The 21,098-nt window shown below is 39.0% G+C and overlaps 1 protein-coding gene across 3 annotated transcripts in view; it reads right to left on the minus strand.

Moving 5' to 3' along the window:
• ELOVL6 (ELOVL fatty acid elongase 6) overlaps positions 1–21,098 on the minus strand; it is a 133,352-nt gene that overhangs the window by 97,763 nt on the left and 14,491 nt on the right. The window contains exon 1 of one of the 3 annotated variants that reach the window (XM_077778468.1): positions 9,040–9,206. The exons of the other annotated variants lie outside the window; for them this stretch is intronic. Within the exon in view, the coding sequence (XP_077634594.1) occupies positions 9,040–9,170 (131 nt within the window). The 5' untranslated portion in view covers positions 9,171–9,206. Of the gene's footprint in view, positions 1–9,039; positions 9,207–21,098 lie in introns of those variants that run through there. 3 annotated transcript variants of the gene reach the window in all.

A 21,098-nucleotide genomic window follows, 5' to 3' on the forward strand; every position in this document is an offset into this window, starting at 1 on the left:
TCTCTCTCTCTCTCTCTCTCTCAGTTAAAAAAAAAAAAATTAGTGAATATATATACTCATGAATGTACGAAGTGTACTAGAAGTCAGTGGTTAGTATTTTGACATCTAACCACAAACCATTTTTTAGGAACAGGAAGGATTAAACAGATACATTTAAATAGTAATTAAATACTCAATATCTTTATATAGAAACACAAAGTTAAACCAAAGTTCATGGATGTAGTTCACTGAAAACTAAGTTTGCCAAGTCAGTTAATTATGCTTTAATGCATAGTTTAAGAAACTCTTTACACCATTTTCTTCTACTTATTTCCAATTTGGCAAATGTATTAACACATATGTTACTTACAAAAATCCAATCATAGTATACATTCCTATTTTACTTTGTATCAGATGAGGGTGCATCTTTCCATGTCAGTACAAGTTCAGCCATGGGAATAAATGGAAGGCTGCATAATGGACCCTTGTATGGACGGACCATAATTTAACCCCATTTTGAATATCACAAAAACACAAGGTAACTTATTTTGTGCCATCTGTGGGATCGACCTCCACACTTCCTCTCATTGTAGTCTCTTTTACTGAGATGGGAACACGGCTTTGATGAAGAAAAACTCCACATTCATTAACGTTTTTCTGTTTCCCAAGAGCACTGTCAAGAACTATCAAGAACGAGGACAAAATTTAACAAATATTCTCAAATTACTGACCCAGGAGTTGAATAATACATTAAGTTAAACAAATAGGACTCATATTTGACAGATTTTTATGACTCACAAAATCTTAGCCTTTGGTTCTAATGCGAAACTCACTTTGCACAGGTGTTTAATTGACTCTAATCCCTTCCAGACTTACATTGTGGTTTATAGATTTTTCTTTCCTTTACCCGTAAAACTGAGAGAGTAATGTACCTGACAGAATGATACTGGTACTGGACACTTCGTTAAAATTTTTTTTCCTTTATTGAAATTTTTTCCTTTATTCAGTCAACAAACTTTTATTAAGTGCCTACTATATGCCAAGACACCAGAGCACACCCAAGGGAACAATGCAGATGAAACCTTTTACTATCAAGGAATGTTTAATAGAGGGGACCACCAGCCCATAATATATGTGAGTACAATAAAAATGATTCGATAAAATCATTTGGCTTAACTGTAGGGGGAAAATAAATGTTTTCTCATTTACATTGATGAGATCTAATTTTTACTATAAAAATACATGCACATTGAAAAAAAAAAAAGGTCAAGGGGCACCTGGATGGCTTAGTCGGTTAAGCGTCCGACTTTCGCTTAGGTCATGATCTCACGGTTCCTGGGTTCGAGCCCTGCGTCGGGCTCTGTGCTGACTGCCAGCTCGGAGCCTGGAGCCTATTTCAGAGTCTGTATCTCCCTCTCTCTCTGACCCTCCCCTGCTCACGCTGTCTCTCTCTCTCTCCTAAATAAATATTTAAATAAAAATATTTTTTAAAAAAAGGTCAAATGTCAAATAATACAAGAAGAGTACAAAATGAAAGTCACATCTCCTTCGCATTCCCACAAGCTCCCAATTCCAGATTTTTATGCATATTGGTGTGTATTAGTATACGCGTATATGCTTTTTACAAAAGTCATTATTTATTTATTTTTAAAAGTTCATTTATTTAAGCAATCTTTACACCCAACGTAGGGCTCAAATTCACCACCCAAGATCAAGAGCTGCTTGCTCCACCGACTGAGTCAGACAGGCACTCCTACAAGTCATAATTTAAATACTATTGTGCATCTTGATGTTTTTCACTTACAACAATGTATTTTCGAGATATTTTCACATCAGCACCAGATTGTGCCTTAGTGTTTTGAACAGTTAGTTAATAAAGCATGCAAAATTACCTTCTAAAGTGGCTACAAAAGGTACAGGAATTTACACTTCCACCAACATTTTCCCACACTCTAACATTCGGATTGCTCAAAGAATTTAATCTCTCATAATCAAAAAGATAAAAGTGGTACCCCACTGCTGTTTTATTTCTTAATTATGAATTCATGTAAGCATTTTATTCCATTTTTCCTGAAAGACCTTGCTAAAAAAACATTTCCTTAGTTATAAACTTACTATTTATGCTCTTTATCCACCATGTTATTGAGTTATTTCTCTTTGTCTTGTTGATTTGTAAGACCTCTTTTAGGAATGGAGAAATTGGAACCTAAAGAAGACACTTAAAATAAAATTTAATGTCTTTTTTTTTAAAACAACACATGAGGCTTTGTTAACCATTTATAAAATACACGTACAGATGCAATTGAATTGCCTTGATTTTTTAACAATATGTCTTGTGGATCTTTCTATGATAGCACTTAGGGCTTGACCTTATTCTTCTTACAGTTTCATAGCACGCCATGGCCTTAATATGCCATACTTTTATTAAGCCACTTCTCTATTCGAAGGTATTTAGATTGCCCTTAATTATTTGCTCTTACAGCCAGTATTGCAAAAGAATATTCTTGCACCTGCACCTTTTGGTGCACATATACAAAGGGAGATCTCAGTCATGGAGAAAACCTATGCACATTTAAAAACCTTGACAAATATTGCCAAAAGTTCACCAAGATTATGGCCACTGATTGTCCTACCAGTAATGCAGAATACTGCCCCTTCTCCCACACTCTCAACCCACCAATACTGACCAAGCTTTTAAATCTAGACCTTCCAACTCTATCTAGAGTATTCTCTTATAATAAGTCAGTGCCCTAATTCATCTGTTCTTGCCAAACTGGCCCCTTGTCAGATATGCTCTTGCCAGAGGCGCCTGTGCAGTTCAGTCGGTTAAGCATCTGACTCCTGATTTTGGCTCAGGTCATGATCTCTCGGTTTGTGAGTTTAAGCTCCGTGTCGGCCTCTGCACTAACAGTGCAGAGCCTGCTTGGGATTCTCATTCACTCTCTCTCTCTCTCTTTCTCTGCCCTCCCATCTCAAAATAAATAAGTAAATTAAATATATATATATGTATATATATGTGTGTATATATATGATCTTGCCAGATAGGGCTTCTACACAGACCTTTTCCTCAACCTGGCATTTTCAAAGACTACAAAGCTCATCCTCACTATCTTATAGTCTTTGCTTAAATGTTATCTTTCCTAACATCCTTGCAAAACTGAACCTTCCAAATGCTCCCTGATCCACCATCCACACCGGCCTTCCTACTTTGCTTTTCTCCAAGGTACATATCACCATCAGACTTACTATATAAACTATAAATATCTACTCTGTGGTTTACTTGTATGTTTACGGTCTATCTCTTGCTACTAAAATATAAACCTCATGAAGGCAGGGATTGAAAAACAGTATCTTGTTAAATAATCTGTTCAGTGCCATTTTACAAGCTTGAATCCACCCCACTTCATGGTAGTAAAGTTTCAGATACGTTTTATTTACTCAAATTATCCTCTCTAGCCTTGTAACAATAAAATACTGAGAACATGCATGTTTCCCATGTGTTCCTACAATGTGTACTGACATTTAAAACAAATTCTTTTCTTTTAAAAAAAGCTTTTCTTTAGCGTTTATTTATTTTTGAGAGACACAGAGAGAGACAGAGCATGAGTGGAGGAGGGGCAGAGAGAGAGGGAGACACAGAATCTGAAGGGAACTCCAGGCTCTGAGCTGTCAGTACAGAGACTTATGCGTGGCTGGAAACCACAGACCCTGAGATCATGAGCTGAGCCAAAGTCGGCAGCTTAATGGACTGAGCCACGCAGGTGCCCTGAAGCACATTATTTTCAATAGAAATTTAACTAGAGTGGGAAATGACAAATTGCTCCATGTGAGACACTGAGCATGGTCATATAAGAGAGGGAAGGAACAGAGTTATCTCACACATACTCTCTTGAAGTTTTAACTAGTGCTTTTCTCTTGAGTAGATTCCTGTGCCTTCCTGGAAAGTTGAGAAAATGTTTCTTCTAACATAGCAGAGTAGTATTTAGATAGAATTCAAGCCATTAGCCAGTAACACCAGCAAAGGGTGCTGCTTTTGTGAAAAAATCCCATCCTGTCAGGAATGTACAAGGAATATATCGTGGAAACATGCAGTTTGATCCATTTGTGTCCTGCAGATACACATATATACAGCATCTCCAATAATAAATGGTTGGAAACAATACAAATGTCCCCATAAAGGAATAATAAGCAGCTTCAGCGACAATATATAATACATAAGGCTCTTCTTACTGAAGTGAAATAGATACGTATGGGTGTATAATATATGTTTAAGATGTAGCGTTCAATGAAGAAATCAGGATACATAATATTATTTATTGATAATACCATTTGTGTCTTTAAAATTAGAAAAAAGTAATAGTCGACCCTCATTTTGCACAGATTCTGTATTTACAAATGGTCCTACTCACTAAAACTTATTTCTAATCCCAAAATCAATACTCACAGTACTTTCATGGTCATTTGTGGAAATGCACAGAGCAGCAAAAAAAATGTGAATTACCTGACACACTCATATGCCCAGCTAAGGTCAAACATGTTAATGTTCTCTCTGCCTCTTGTTTCCACTCTCGTGCTATATAAGTGTGCTTTCTTGTATTACACACTAAACAAGTGTGCTTTCAAGGTCTTACTGCCATGTCTTTTACATTTGGGGACTTTTTCTTAGCGATTTTGCTGTTTAAAATGACCTCCACTTAAACAAAAAGGGGAGGAGGTGCCTGCCTGGCTCAGTTGGTAGAGCATGTGACTCTTAATCTCGGGGTTGTAAGTTCAAGCCCTACATTGCATGTAAACATTACATAAGAATAGAATCTTTAAAAAAAATAATGTGAAGTAAAATAAAATAAAATAAAATAAAATAACTTCCAATGCTGAAATGCTGTCTAGTGTTTCTAAGCAAAGGCTGTTATATGTCTCATGGAGAAACTTCATGTGTTAGATAAGCTTTATTCAGGCATGAGTCTCAGTGCCGTGGGCTGTGGATTCGGTGTTAATGAATAAGCAATATATATTAAATAAGATGTCTTTAAACAGATATACACATAAAACAAGGTTTTAATCAGTTGTCAAAAATGCGGTGACCAGAAGCTCTTGGGAACCTAATCCTGCATGCATAATGGTTCTGCATTTGCTAATTCGGTGTTTGTGGTGACTATAGAACATAACTACCACGAATAATGAAAAGTATCTATATTTGCAATTGCTCTATACACACACAGAACATCTCTGTAAGGGTGTACTGACTTTCCACAGGGAAGGGCGCTGTAGTTTACAAAGGGATATATTCCTTTATACTGAATACCTTTTTCACATCCCTGAAAAGCCTTGCTGTGATACACAATCAAGTCAAGGAACATGAGGGACCCCTGGGTGGCTCAGTTAGTTGAGCATTCAACTCTTGATTTTCGTTTGGGTCATGATCCCAGGGTCATGGGATCAAGGCCTGCATTGGACCCTGTGCTGAGTGTGGAACCTGATTGAGATTCTCTCTTTCTCCCTCGGCCTCTCTTTCCAGCTCATGCTCTCTCTCTCTTTCTCTATTAAAAAAAAAAAAAAAAGACCAGGAACATAGGTCTTCAGTGGGTGAGTAATTTACTTAAGGTCACCCAGGTAGTAAGTGGCAGAGCTAGGATTTAAACTAAATGTTCTGAATGGAATACTACTTGGCAATGAGAAAAAAATGAAATCATGCTGTTTGGAGCAACATTGATGGAACTGGAAGGTATTATGCTGAGTGAAATAAGTCAGTCAGAGAAGGAAAGATACCATGTTTTCACTCATATGTGGATCTTGAGAAACAACAGAAGATCATGGAGGAGGGGAAGGGGGAAAAATAGTTACAGAGAGGGGCAGACGCAAACCGTAAGAGACTCTTAAATACTGAGAACAAACTGAGGGTGGATGAGAATGGATGATGGGCATTGAGGAGGGCACTTGTTGGGATGAGCACTGGGTGTTGTATGTAAGCCAATTTGACAAGAAATTATATTTTTTAAAAAAGGAGAAACTAAAAAAAATTTAAAAAATAAACTAAATGTTCTGTATCCAAGGCTGTGCAAAGAAAAACTGGCTTCCTGTGAACAAATATGAACTAAATCATATACAGAAAAATAGTATAGAACCACACTGAGAATATAATGAACTCCAAACTCTCAAATATGACTCAAATGTGCAATCAATATCCGAATGTTGTTCAGAAACAAAACAGAAAGCAGAAGCCTATTCTGGTACAAGCCAAAGTTCTCTGACAAAGGCTTTTTGTACTTATTGTGTCCTGTCTGGGACCCTCCTTTCTCCGACATGTTTCCAGGGCTAGCATGATCTTCTCATTTGCTAACATCTCAGGTGATAACTTTAGGGAAGCCTTCATGACCCCCCCCCCCAAGCTAAAATGTGGGCTCCTTTGGTCCCATGTCTCCTCCTATCACATTGTTATTTTATTTTCATTGTAGCACTTATCAACAGCTAACATTATTTTGTTTATGTATTTGTTCACATGCTTAATGCCTCTCTGTCCCAGGGGGCACTTATCATCCATGATAGCAAAGGCCTTGCCCTGAAACAGTAGTGTTTGGTGAGAAAATAAAATTCTGCAAGTAGTTACTGAACTTACTCTATATTTAGCAGGTTTGATTACAAGTTAAGTTTTATCATCAATGAGTATAAAATGCGATAAAGGTAATAATACAAATCACAACTAACTTTATTACAAGAAAATTGGCCAGAGTTTAACCCTAAATAAGAGTTAGGGGCTGCAAATATCAAAATGATTTAGAAAAACTTTACAAGTTTTTTGAAGGTGGTGGTGTCAAGCTGGGCTTTCTGGTAAGTTTTAAAAGTAAGGAAAAGTGGACAGATATTCCAGGTGAGAGAAACAAAGGAAAAGGATGGAATGGAAACACAAGAGAAGTAGGAAGTGGTTCAATCTACCAGGGTTATAGGCTGTTCGTAGGAAAAAGGGAAAAGTAACCATAAGACCAGAAGGGTGAGTCAAGGTCATACTGCAAAGAATCTTGTGTATCAGGGGCACCTGGGTGGCTTAGTTGGTTAAGAGTCTGACTTAGGCTCAGGTCATGATCTCACGGTTCATGGGTTCGAGCCCCACGTCAGGCTCTGTGCTGACAGCTAGCTCAGAGCCTGGAACCTGTTCAGACTCTGTGACTCCCCCTATCTCTGACCCTCCCCTGCTCACGCTGTCTCTATCTCTCTCTCTCAGAAATAAATAAAACATTAAAAATTTTTTAAAAAAACAACCTTGTGTATCACAGTGGGAACTGGAGTCCATGTGATAGGCAACTTGGGAGCAATGAAAAGTTTTCTAGGCCGAATTGTAACATGATGTTTCTGAATACTTGGTGAGAGGTTAAAAAAAATCTTGTTTGGTTAGGAACTCTGTTATGTTGAAGGCAAGGCAAAACTCACATAGATGCGCTGGTAGTCAGGCATCCAGAGCTATCTTCTATGAGGGGCTGATAAGGTGCTGGACATTTTGTAAGCAATTTACACACTGTCTCTAGTTCAATTCTTACCATAGCCCAGTTTGATGATCCCAATTACACACTGAGAAATAGAGGCCCAGGGATGTCAGTGAGTGTGCTCAAGTTCACCAAACCATGAAGTGGCAAGGGTATGTCTGGAACTTGGTGCATCTGAATCTACAAGTACCAGGCTTTCCATACACTGCTTCTCTAATGACAAGTTCAGGGTAAGGGAAGCTGAAGCCATAGCTCAGAAAAGGAAAAAGGGAAATTGCATTTGTTAGCATGAGTATTATGACCCCAGCACTAGGTACACATAAGACAACTGTCATAACAAGTCTGTAATCAAGATGCCATGAATATTTGTCAAAAGAAAGAAAACAAGATGGAAGGCAGGAGAGTAGTCTGCTTGTTTCTGATGAAAGGAAGGAGTCCTGAAAAGTAATGTAGCAGGTGGTCTTTCTGTGTGCTCAATCTTTATAATGTCCATCCAAATTGTGGCCAACAAATGAGCTCATGCAGCAGGTTTGATCTTTATTCTGAAAAAGAGAGACCTGGCTTCTAACTAGTTGGACAAGAAATATAGATTGTTTGCTCAAACTCAAAATGGCAACCCTCTCCAGTATTCTCTCAGGTGAAAATATGTGTGAAATAAGAACAAGATGAAAACAATACGGGGGGGGGGGCACCTGGGTGGCTCAGTCGGTTAAGGGTCCGACTGTCGCAGGTCATGAATGGCTTGGTTGAGTTCAAGCCNGGGCACCTGGGTGGCTCAGTCGGTTAAGCGTCCGACTGTCGCAGGTCATGAATGGCTTTGTGAGTTCAAGCCCCATGTCGGGACTCTGTGCGGACAGCTCAGAGCCTGGACCCTGCTTCAGATTCAGCGTCTCCCTCTCTTTCTGTCCCCCCCAGCTTGTGCACACACACTCTCTCAAAGATAAAAAAAAAAAAAAAAATACCAGGGAAAACTGTTTCAGTTGAACCATATGATACTGCCATTTCATAAGTCAAAATATTTAAGTATTGGCAATTTCATATAGTTCATCCTCAATATTATTTGGCTTTGTGAAAGAAGAGGGCAGTACCATTATGTTTGTCCTGGATTTACGTGGTTCCTTCCTGCCTTCCAGAGCTACTCCAATTCCTCTGTCTGGCTTCCAAGCTGCCGATCTACCCTCATCTATCCAGCCTCATTCCCCGGCAACAATTCCATGTAAACCTCAGTCAGGCTGGGCTGTATCTCCTCTCAGCTACTAAAGCTGATCAAATCCTGTGTTTTACTAGCACTGCAACAAACAGAGTGGGTACAACTGAGCTCAATTTGCCGCGCTCACAGACGCAGCAGGACTGTGTGTTAACTTGTGGCTCAGTGGTGAGCAAGACAAGCATTGCTTCTGGAGTCGGGCATCCTCGAATTCTAATCCTGAATTAGTCACATACTCACTATCGGGTAGAGATGACTCAGCTTCTTCAACTATAAAATAACAGTTATAATGATTCCTGTCAGGATTATCAAAGAGTTATCAAATAAGGTATGTGGAGGTTGCCAAGAACACCTCTTTTGAAAAACCAAAACACTTACCCATGCATTGCAGAGAATCCAAGAAGAATTCCCAGGGACAATCCTACATCTTCTGCCTCTACCCTTTGGCTCACCAGAAGGGTGGGACAGAAGGGTGGTCTTCTCAAGCAAGAACATTTAGGTTTCTCCATATTCCCAACAAATTATCAGCTGGTGATCCTAGTTTCAATACACGTGGCCACCTCCTCTGTGACGGACACAGAGTCTGGCACCACTGGGACAGCTTATCAGCATAAACCCAGCTCAGAGCTGATCTTCAGGGAAGATAATGACAGCATTATTGATTCCCTGGGTACTGTGACTTCCAACCTGCTATCAGGTAAGATCACTGGAAAGTGACTTTGGCCATGCTCATTTGGCCTCTAGGCTGCAGTGTTTGTTCTCTGACATTACATCGCTGACTTTATCGCAAACGTTGCTGTGAGTCTTTGGTGTAGAAACTTGCTTTGTCCTTTACTGCCAGAAGAAAATCAACTAGCATTCTTGAGCAACGGACACTTGCCTTTCTTTTCAGATAACAACTCCCTTAAGTTCCTGTGTTTCTACTTTTGCCCTGGCTGACAGAAAGCAGCTGACAGCACTGTCTCAACTTCAGCCCCTGTTATCTATTGTGGTAGGCATATTGGACAACACACAGGATTCTACTGTGACCACCTAAAACATCAACTCCCACTACTTCTTCTTGTCAATCCAATTATAAGCTATCAAGGCTCCTCCCTCTTAATGAAATCTTCCTAAAGATCTCACTACCTAGTGATTTTCCTTTCTGAGTTACTGTAACTCACTCTGATATTACAGCATTGGGTATTTGCTCGCTGTATGGCAACCTACTTGTATTTTGCAGTAGATTTCCCTTCCTGAGTGGATCACAATTCAAACAGACTTGAGATATTTTCAGAGGGTCTTTACTAATCAGGACATTGCCTTCTTGTCCTCTCGTCTGTCTCCTGCATGTCAGGCACACTCTGATCTTTTAGTAATCACCAGCTGGCTTGACCCAAGAACAGAATGAACAGCCTAGATGCACACAGATGACCAAGGCATCTGAAAGTCTCTCCACTGGCAAAAACAGATTACACGTATTGAGATTCTATCTTCAAAAGGATCACGATTAGAATTTTGATATACACACAGTTAAAACTGTGTACATGTGTACCCCAATCTTCATAGCAGCACTCTCCACAATAGCTAAAACATGGAAAGAGCCTAAGTGTCCATCAACAGTTGAATGGATCAAGAAGATGTGGTTTATCTATACCATGGAATACTACATGGCAATGAGAAACAATGAAATCTGGCCATGTGTAGCAACATGGATGGACCTTGAGGGTGTTATGCTGAGCGAAATAAGTCAGGCAGAGAAGGACAAATATCATATGTTTGCACGTATAGGAGGATTAGGAGGACCTTGACGGAGGAACAAGGGGGAGAAGAAGGGCGGAAATGGTGGGGGAAAGGGAGAGAGGCAAACCATGAGAGACTCTTGAATGCTGACAAAAATTGAGGACTGATGGATGTGGGGGGGGAGGGGGGTTGGGCATGGAGGAGGACACTTGTGGGAATGAGCACTGAGTGTTGTGTGGAAACTAATTTGACAATAAACTATTTGTAAAAAAACAAACAAACAAAAAACTGTGTACATGTTTGTATTTGTATATGTATAATGTACAAATTGGTCATGTTGTTTTGTAGGTAGGCATTTTTTTCCTTAGCAAGATATGATGTGCAATTTCTGTCAAGACATATTCTTCAATAATATAATTTTAATGGGTACACAGGGGTCTACTAAAGATTTTTGGAGGGTAAAGGTGTTTTTTTTGCGGGAGACAGAGGGCTTTTCCATAAGAATATTCTTGACTACAATTGATCTCGGTCAAGAATATACAATTAGCTCACATACATCATCTTTTGAAAACTATCTAGAGTTCTTATTTTTTTCAGAAGCATCAGAACAGAATGCCTATGTCAAAATTCAAGGCTGTTCCCATTGTCTGGATATAAAACTCTTTGAGAACTTTAGGTGCTGACACATGTCAGGGCAATTAAAGAAATCCTTTCTTGTATTTATTTTTTTAATGTTTATTTATTTTTGAGAGAGAGACACACAACCTGAAGTAGGTTCCAGGCTCAGGCTCTGAGCTGTCGGCACAGGGCCCAACACAGGGCTCAAACTCATGAGTTGCGAGATGATGACCTGAGCCAAAGTTGGACGCTTAACCAACTGAGCCACCTGGGTGCCCTCCTTTCTTGTATTTTTGGTACAAATTTTAGATTTAGTGCTTGATTCCAGTTGGAAGATCTGATAGGGAGTGTTTACTAATTAAGATTAATGTTTTTGTAGAAATTTGCCTTTGTATCACTTTGCCAGAATGTAAGTAAACATAAAAGAGATTACTCAAAGAAAAAAAAGTAAGTTTCCAAGAATGAATCAACATTTTCTGGTTGCATTTTTAACTTGTTATATGAGCACTGTATTGCTATAAATTATTAGACTAAAAGTCCAATTCGGGGTGCCTGGGTGGCTCAACTGGTGGGGTTTCAGCTCAGGTCATGATTACACTGTTTTTGAGTTCAAGCCCCACATCAGGCTCTGCAGTCTCAGCATAGAGCCTGCTTGGAATTCTCTCTCTGCCCCCTCACCCCAAAGTAAATTAACAAATAACCTTAAAAAAAAAAAAAAAAGAAAGAAAGCAAATCTTTTTTTTTTTAATGAGTCCAATTTAAAAGATACAATCAGAACTTCTTCAAAAACTACTTCATGTGATATATTTCCATTGATCTGGGCTTCCTTAATAAACAAAACCCACTCTCCCTCCCTTCAAAGACAAATACTGTCTTTGAAAATGGCTTTTACAACCTTTCCAATCAGTGCTGAGATCATTAGCTACAGTGGGAGAGAGGGAGTATACAAAGCTGAGTGGGAAGACCCAGTCTGCCTGGCTTTGAAGCCCACCTCTTCTGATTACTAGCTCTATGTCCTTTAGCAAGTTACTTATCTTCTCTGTGCCTAAGGTTCCTCAGTTGCAAAACATGCCCAGTCACAAAGCATACTCTGTCAAATGGAGGGTCAGTGAGTCAATGTTCAGAAAGTCCTTCATAGGCTCAGGGGAGGCTCTCAATCACTGTTAGCTAATATCCTTATACCACACCCCCAAGGGATCTTTAAATAAACATTACAACTTTCTGCAAACACGTCAGTCACCTTCTGTATCCATAAGCACAATGGCAAAGGCTTCCCTGTGTATAGGTGTGTTTGCAATTTTCCACTCTTTTCCAAAATTCTCCTGATTCTCCCTTCAGAAACCACAACGATTTTTTTTTTGACCTAATTCTTATCTTCTTTAATAACATGTTAAATCTCCAGCTTTAAAGGCATACTTTGTGATGACAGCTAAAATGCTGGCCTGTGTTCCTAAGGGCAAAAGGCTGTGATGTGCCTTAGGGAAAAAGACGTGTGTTAGATAAGCTTCATGGAGGCATGAGTTACCGGGCTGTTGGATGGAAGTCTCGTGTTAAAAAAAATCAACAGTACATATTAAATAAAGTATCTTTAAATTTTTCTTAATGTTTTACTTATTTCTGAGAGAAAGAGAAAGAGAGAAACAGGATGAGCAGGGGAGGGTCAGAGAGAGAGGGAGACACAGAATCTAAAACAGACTCCAGCCTCTGAGCTGGCTGTCAGCACAGAGCCCAAAGCGGGGCTCGAACCCACGAACCGTGAGATCATGATCTGAGCCGAAGTCAGACGCTTAACCGACTGAACCACCCAGGCACCCCTAAATAAAGTATCTTTAAACGGAAGCACACATAAAACAACATTATGTACTGGACAGTTGACAAAATTGTTACAACCAAAAGCTTGCTAGCAATGTTTCAGAATTTGCTAATTCAGTGCTCCCAGGGACTTTACAGAACATTACTACTGTAAGGAATGAGAATCAACTGTACCTCTGACAAGGAACATGAATTAGAGACAGACAGTACTAATTCATCTAGGCAATAAATTAGACCCTGGGAAGGAAGAGATTTCTAGAATATAATACATACTTGATACTAGTTGCTTAGGTGCGTGATTATGTTCTTAAGAAATGTGATCAGACTTTGCTTAGTTTAAAATAAATGCTTGCAAAAATAAACATTTGTTTTATCCCAATGTATTTAAAATTCTCACTGATTTGTTTTTAATACGTGGATTTCTGCCAAGGGTTTGAGTCCAAATACAGTGAAACAGTGGACATAAGCCCCCTGGACTTATGGGGGTCTTTGTATCGGAGCCTTATGCTCTACAGTGCAATGAGAACCATGAAAACCAACAATACTCCCAGATCTCCCAAACCTGCTTTTGTTCAGGTTCTAAGTACAGAAGAGAAGCAAAATCTGCTGTCACACTGACTTTACACAATGCATATGTTCAACTTTCCAATCAGCCCTGTGCTGAGTAAACCTACAGGTCTGCTTAAAAGATACAAAAAGCACACAATGCATTGCCATAATTGCATACCATTTCATCCACTGACTTTATCAGCTTATCTGTGTATTCAAATAGCACCTCTGACCTGCTTCTCCGCCTAGACAACATAAATTGCTGGGTGTGGCTTAGTCAAGCGTGGGAATGAACACAGAGAAATGTAACTCAGGCTGTCAAGGCCCAGGAGCAGGCAGCAATAGAAGCAGGCAGAATGTGGTCCCAGCAGACCAATTTGCTCTCTGAGCATCAGTCCCAGGATGGCAATAACTGCTCCAGGTTATGTTAATGCCCCTAATGATGTCCCCAACCCCTCTTATTTTCTCATCCTAGAATATCCGTGTCTAAAATGTTTCAAGAGACTCCTGACCATCATTTGAAACTTTATTAGACCTGATGAGAATGAATTCTTTACCTGATTTCTAGATCTGCAGGAAGCCATCCTAATGTAATTTGCCCTGTTATTTACTAAGTAGTCCATGTCACTCCACCTATGGGTGCATTCTGCCAAAACAACTGCCCGAACTATAAAAAGAGTAAAGTAAAATGACACTGCCTTCATTGCACAGTAAAACAAACAAACAAACAAAACCCCTCAAATATTGGGATGTAAAGGCATTCAGCCATTTAAAAAAATTTTTAACATTTATTTACTTTTGAGAGACAGAGTGCAAGCAGGGGAGGGACAGAGAGAGAGAGAGACAGAGACAGAATCCGAAGCAGGCTGCAGGCTCCGAGCTGTCAGCACAGAGCCCCACATGGGGCTCACAAAGTGTGAGGTCCTGACGGGAGCCTAAGTCAGACACTTAACCAACTGAGCCAGCCAGGCGCCCCCAAAGCAGCCATTTTAAATACGTATCTTCATAATGAAGAATGCTGTCCCTCTTGAACATGAATCAAAAGAAAAAATTAAGAGTTCAGATGGTATCTGTTTTTGCCTGTGGCCCTACTCAATCAGATCAGACTTAACCAAGAGTTAGGTTTATTCACTGCATTAAATTTTGGGGATTGGGGCGCCTGGGTGGCTTTTCTATCCTTCCTGCACAGAGTTGGTTGTTTCTAGTGTCAACATATGTTCACCAGATTGGGTCTGCTTCCCCTATAATAACCTGTCACAGGTGCAAAACCTACAGGCACAGAATAGATTTAAAGCACCAGATGGGACGCCTGGGCAGCTCATTTGGTTAAGCATCTGACTCTTGGTTTTGGCTCATGATCTCACAGTTCATTAGTTCAATCATCAGGCTCTGAGCTGGCAGCATGCATCCTGCTTGCGATTCTCTCTCTCTCTCCCTCTTTCTCTCTTTATCTCTGTCTCTCTCCCTGCCCCTCCCCCACTCAGGCTATCTCTCTCAAAATAAATAAATAAACTAAAAAATTAAAGCACAGGAAATTATCACATAATATATACTATGACCTTTACTTATATTTTTACTCTCACCCTAGAACTGGCATATCTGTGCATTTATGTCAATCCCAAAAATTTAATTTTTTTTTTTTTTTCTAGGAGAGAGAGAGAGAGAGATAGCGTGAGCAGGGTAGGGTCAGAGAGAGAGGGAGTCACAGACTGAAACAGGCTCCAGGCTCTGAGCTGGCAATCAGCACAGAGCCTGACGCGGGGCTCGAACCCAAGAACCGCGAGATCATGACCTAAACGAAAGTCAGACACTTAACCGACTAAGCCACCCAGGCGCCCCAATCCCAAAAATTTAATGCAGTGAATAAACATAACTATTTCTACTAAGTGCAATTAACTGCTAGGATACTTGTCATCTATTAGCCTGTCATTCCTTTCTTGTCTCCATACTTTCTAACGGGATCTTATGGACCATACAATCTAAGAATGTGTAAATTCCATTTATTTTTTAATTTCTGCATACACTCTAAGTAAAATTTATAATTAACAAACTAGAAAGAAATAATCATTGTTGGGCTCATACATGATTGGGACACAAAAGTACAATGTTCTCGCATGGGGATAAAGAGGGGGATGAAAATTTCTAGCTCTCGGGGTTGCATTGAGGGGACCATGAGATAATGTGAATGTACTGTGTAAACTGTTAAATACCAACACATTTAACTTTCAATAATAACAGCATAACTAAAACTTATATGCTGTTAGTGAATGCTTTATATACATTAATTCATTTAATCACTGCAACAACTCTATTGGATCAGTATTATTATTTTCCACATTTTAGGTTTCTTTTTAATTTTGACAGAGAGAGGGTGATGGAGAAAATGAATGGGAAGGGGCAACAAGAGAGGGAGAGACAGTCCTAAGCAGACTCCATTGCTGTCAGTACAGAAACTGACACGGGACTTGATCTTAAGAAAAAAATGAGATCATGACCTGAACCTAAATCAAGATTTGGACACTTAACTGGCTGAGCCCCACTTTAAAAATAAGGAAACTAAGGTTTAGAGAAGATATACCTCTCAACACTACAGAGTGAAAACGTGGCTGAACAAGGAAGGACTCAAACCCAGGCAGTCTGGTACTACAGTCAGTATATCATCACTGTACACAATATTACTATTTCTAGCATATGCTATTTGATCCAACAGAGACAGTTACAATTACTTATTCCCAAGCAGTGCTTTGTTTTGGATGGCTAGGTAAGATATGCATTGAGTTTACGTACTGAGTATCTGAAGACGACTGACACTGATATCCATGATCCCAGTATTTTGTCAATGTTGGGTCAAGTTTTAGGGCTCTCACATGTCAGGTATCATGTAGAACTATTTTTTCATAATCATTTGTTAGTACTTTGGAAATTATTCTTATACTTCCATTAGAAGATTAGAATTTCAATCTCTATCTTTAGGAATCAAGGAGTAATTCACATGATCAATTCACATTTAACATCGCCATGCATAAGTCAGTGTGTCCACTTTTTAATTAAACCATTCTGATTTGTGAGGAGTCATGTAAAAAGTACCAAAATGAGTTTCATCGAAGCCTTAAATCTTTTCTGTCTTCTTAGACTATATGTTCTTGTACTAGCACAGTAGAGGATAATGGAACAGCCAACCCAGTTTCCCCATTTGCTAACAGAAAACTTAAATACATATTGTTTGGAATGCAATGTGCCCAGCCCAGAGGCAAAGCAAAGCTGGTATGAGCATCTTAAGGCAATTAGTTTCTTTGTCAGAAGTCTAAGGGTGGGCAAAACAATGACAGTCCTCTTTGCCAGTGAGCGGTCCAAGTCTGAGGCATGTGACCCAGGCCAGGCTAATGCGATGTTGTCATAGCAAATTCTTATATAAACTTATTGGGAATAAGTTGTCTGGGAGGGAGGCTTCTCCTTAACAAAGAAGAAAACTAAGAGAAGGCACTTTGCTGCCATCTCTTCCCTTCTGCTTGGAAAGTTACAATAAGGACAGATGCCTTGGGACATGGCAGCCATCTTGTGACCACAAAGAAAACATGGCTGATACATGAAGGCTGGCAAGACCAAGCCTCCCACAGGACCCGGAACACTGATGGCACTATAAAACCACTAAGCAACTACAGAAGCTCCCAGTCATACTTATTCTTATATGAAAATATTAAATGTTTTATGTTTGAAGCCACAGTTAATTATGTTCTTATTTGCACTGGAAAGCGTCTCAACATAGTTCCTTGATTGGCAGGTATATACTGCATAGCAAACTGAGGGTTATTACCCAAAGAGGACATAATCCATGGAAGGGAATAATCTGAAATATATTGTATTTTTATTCCACTGATCAAATGTAAAACCATTTTAGTAATATTATTCAGTGTATTCTTTTTGCACTTTTAAAGCTACTAGTTTTCTTTTTCCTTCTAAAAATAACAAAAGCTAATACACTGACTGAAAAGAGTGACATGTGTTCTCTAGCTTTTCACATGGTAAGAGCATCATAATGAAGAAACGTAATTCTCCCATCTACAGTTTGGTGAGGGAAATATTTAACAACATGGAAAACTGTCCATTCTATATTAAGAAAAAGTGTCAGGTTACAGAAAAATATGGTATAAATTCCATGATAATGTTTTTTGTTAAGAAGAGACATAGAAAGGGGAGCTGGACANGACAGAAAGTTTTAAAAATATTAGCATCAAAATGTCAGTATTTATCTCAGGATAACCTTTACTTTCTTATATTTGCTTATTTGTGGTTTCCTATATTTTCTATAATGTTACTTAAGCTTACTCCAGGCCTATCCACTGAAAGGAGAAACCACAACTGAATGAAGTTTATTGCTTTTAAAGATATTTCATGTGACAGAATTACCAACATGAATCCTAATATTCTCTACATAAGTAAAATCTTCAGGAAAAAAAAAACNAAGCAGGTAGCTCGCTGTCAGCACTGAACATGATATGGGGCTCGAACCCATGAACAGTGAGATCCTGACCTGGGCCGAAATCAGACACTCAACCGACTGAGCCACCCAGGCGCCCCTATTTTTTAAATCACCATAATATTCATATTATATAGTATTATAATTGAAGCATATTTTCAAAATAAATGTAAATATTTATCAAGGTTTTATAGTATGTGGAAATTTGTCTAAATGTTTTATCAGATGTTTATAATGTGAGAATTTTTGTCTTAATGCTTTAAAAGTCTTTTTGGGGGGGTATTTATTTTTGAGACAGAGAGAGACAGAGCACGAGCGGGGGAGGGGCAGAGAGGGAGACAAAGAATCTGAAGCAGGCTCCAGGCTCTGAGCTGCCAGCACAAACCCCATGCGGGGCTCATACCCACGGACCGCAAGATCATGACCTGAGCCAAAGTTGGACACTCAGCCAAATGAGCCACCCAGGTGCCCCTGTATTAATGTTTTAAAAACTCAAATACAATCATATAGCCCTTACTCTCTCCTGGCAGAAACTGCATCTACATATCCACAGAGATCATGTAAGTGACAACATTTTAAGCTCAGTATATTGTAATTTTGACATTAAACTGATATAAACATGTTGTTCTAGACTATGAAACTATGTATGCTTTCTTTTGGGGGTGGTTTTCAAAATTAAGAAAAATTAAATTCCTATCATAGGAGAAAGCTTCCTTTAAAAAAAATTAACTGAGGGGCACCTGGTGGCTCAGTGAGTGGAGTGTCCGACTTTGGCTCAGGTCATGATCTGAGTTTGTGGGTTTGAGCCCTACGTGAGGCTCTGTGCTGACAGCTCAGAGCGTGGAGACTTTGCATTCTGTGTGTCTCTCTCTGCCCCTCCCCCCACTCACAAAAATAAATACATAAACATTTAAAAAAAATTTTTTAGTTGCCTGAAGAGACAAATATACCTTTTCTTCTCAAGTTACAGAAGAAAGTCACAAATGTTCAGCAGATTAAATTTTTAAATTTACTTCAAGGAGAGATATCTTTTGAGGAAATAACACTCTTAAAAATAATCAACTCTAATATACCTAACACATAGTAAGGATGCAATATTTTCCTTAGTATTTAATATTGCTTTTTGCTCCTGTAGGATAGTTCTATCTATCGTTTGTTTTCTTGCATCCGGAAGGAATATTTAAGTTCTCTGTAGTTTGTGAGCATAAGTTTTTCTAAATTTATGGAAATGATCAAATCATTTACGGAGACTTAAAAAACTATAGCCCGGATGATTTGCAACCATCCTTCTCCTACCCCCCTTTCCCCTCTCCTGTGGGCTTTTGTTTGTTAGTTGAGACAATGGAAAGGAAAAGTCTAGAGTGGACCAGCAGATCTTCCTAAATCCAGGTAACATAAAAACAAAACAAAAGACTACTTTTCCTGTATTCAAATGGCAACCCCCCATCTTTTTATAAGAGGAAGTCTAAAAGAAGCAAGAATTCAGAGCCTTGCCCAGGACTGATAAGATCTCCTCTACAAGGTCTTCTCTACAAAGCAGTCCTTTGAAAAAGCTCTGTCACACTCTTCCTAACCTCATCCCTAGAACTTCTCACCAGATAAGACACACCAGGTTCTCTGGACCCACAGAGCCTGGCCTCTGGACTAGACTAGCCCTTACAACCTTCATTTCAGAGAGTAACAAAATCCTTCTAGCTCCTCCTCGAAATGAAATACGATCTTCCAGGCATTCTGCAATTCCGGATATATTTGCTAATGATGTATTCCAGGTACGTGTGCTGCATCTGTTTCCAGGTGCCACAAGGTCCCTAAGCCAATTATCCTATTCATTTTTTTCTCTCTGGGGACAGGTTTATGTTTAATCTTTTATCTCTATTAGATTAGATGACTATTGTCCCTGGGGAACCTTTGCCCTATTAGATACATTCCCGAAACCCATGCATAAAAGTTGTAATCTTAAAGTCAACCTAATGTCTTTTATCACTCCTTCCCCTTACCCCCCACTGCTTAAAGATATATAACTCCCCCTACTAAAAAATAATCAAACAATAATTTACAATTGGAGAAAGAGAATGAAATTTATTTTGACATCAATAGGATGGCTCCTCTCTAGCTTAATCTGAGCAAGTGTATTTATTTGAAGTAAGATCGTGAAGTTCAACGTCCTCACAAATTGTATTTATGTTGAACTATGTTGCTTTTTTGAAATCTTGTTTCAAATGCATTTGTTTTTAAAGAAGTGTTTGTTACCTGATACTAAATACATCACTGTAAAATAAAACTCTTACTATAAAACAGTAAATACACTACAGTTAACACAAAAAGATGGAAAAGTAAGATCATATGCATAATCACACTACCCAGAGGGGCACTGGGGTGGCTCAGTCTGTTAAGGGTCCGACTCTTGGTTAGAGCTCAGGTCATGATCTCATGGTTCATGAGTTTGAGCCCTGCTTCAGGCTCTGTGCTGACCGTGTGGAAACTGCTTGGGATTCTTTCTCCCCCCAGCCCCCCTTCTCTGCCCTTCCCTGCTTGTACACTGGCGCATGCTCTCTCTCTCTCTCTCTCTCTCTCTCTGTCCCACAATAAATAAATAAACTTTAAAAAATTCATACCAGCCTTATGTATTCAGAATATTAAAAAGATTATAGAACACTGGAAGAGCAAAAGGAGAGATAACCATCATTTTACCATCTTTATACAATTAACTTTTACCATTTTGTATTATTTTCTTCCTGATCTTTGTTCCTTGTGCAAACAGTGCCACCACCCCTCATTGTAGGTAAATCTCTGGACTTCTTTCTGATTAGAGTAGATGGTTTGAGTGCCTACTCAAGAACGAATAATCGCCAACAATTAGCACGGTTTCACTAAGAATGGTAGTGTTAAATGAATACATTTTTTTCTTAAAAATAAAACTAGATGAAGAGAGTAAGTATTCTTATTATTGTTTCAGTGAGGCACTGGACAGTGTCCCAGAATTCACTTAAGGACAATATTAAGCATCCTGGATAATAATAAATAATGAATCAGATACATTTGAATGTGAATGAACAGGCTTGAATATCCATACATATATGCATTCATCTATTCAACACACATAGTGCTAATTATATGCCAAATGCTGTGATAGGCACAGATTTCAAAGCTGGAAGAAAAGATACTAATCTATTTATGAGTGAAATGACAGCAAACCACAAAGTAAGACCCAATGGATTCTGATGGGTGGGGAGGACCAATGATTTTTCATTTGCATTTG

Source organism: Crocuta crocuta, unplaced genomic scaffold, assembly GCF_008692635.1.
Source record: "Crocuta crocuta isolate KB4526 unplaced genomic scaffold, BGI_CrCroc_1.0 scaffold587, whole genome shotgun sequence".
Classification (NCBI taxonomy): Eukaryota; Metazoa; Chordata; class Mammalia; order Carnivora; family Hyaenidae; genus Crocuta; species Crocuta crocuta.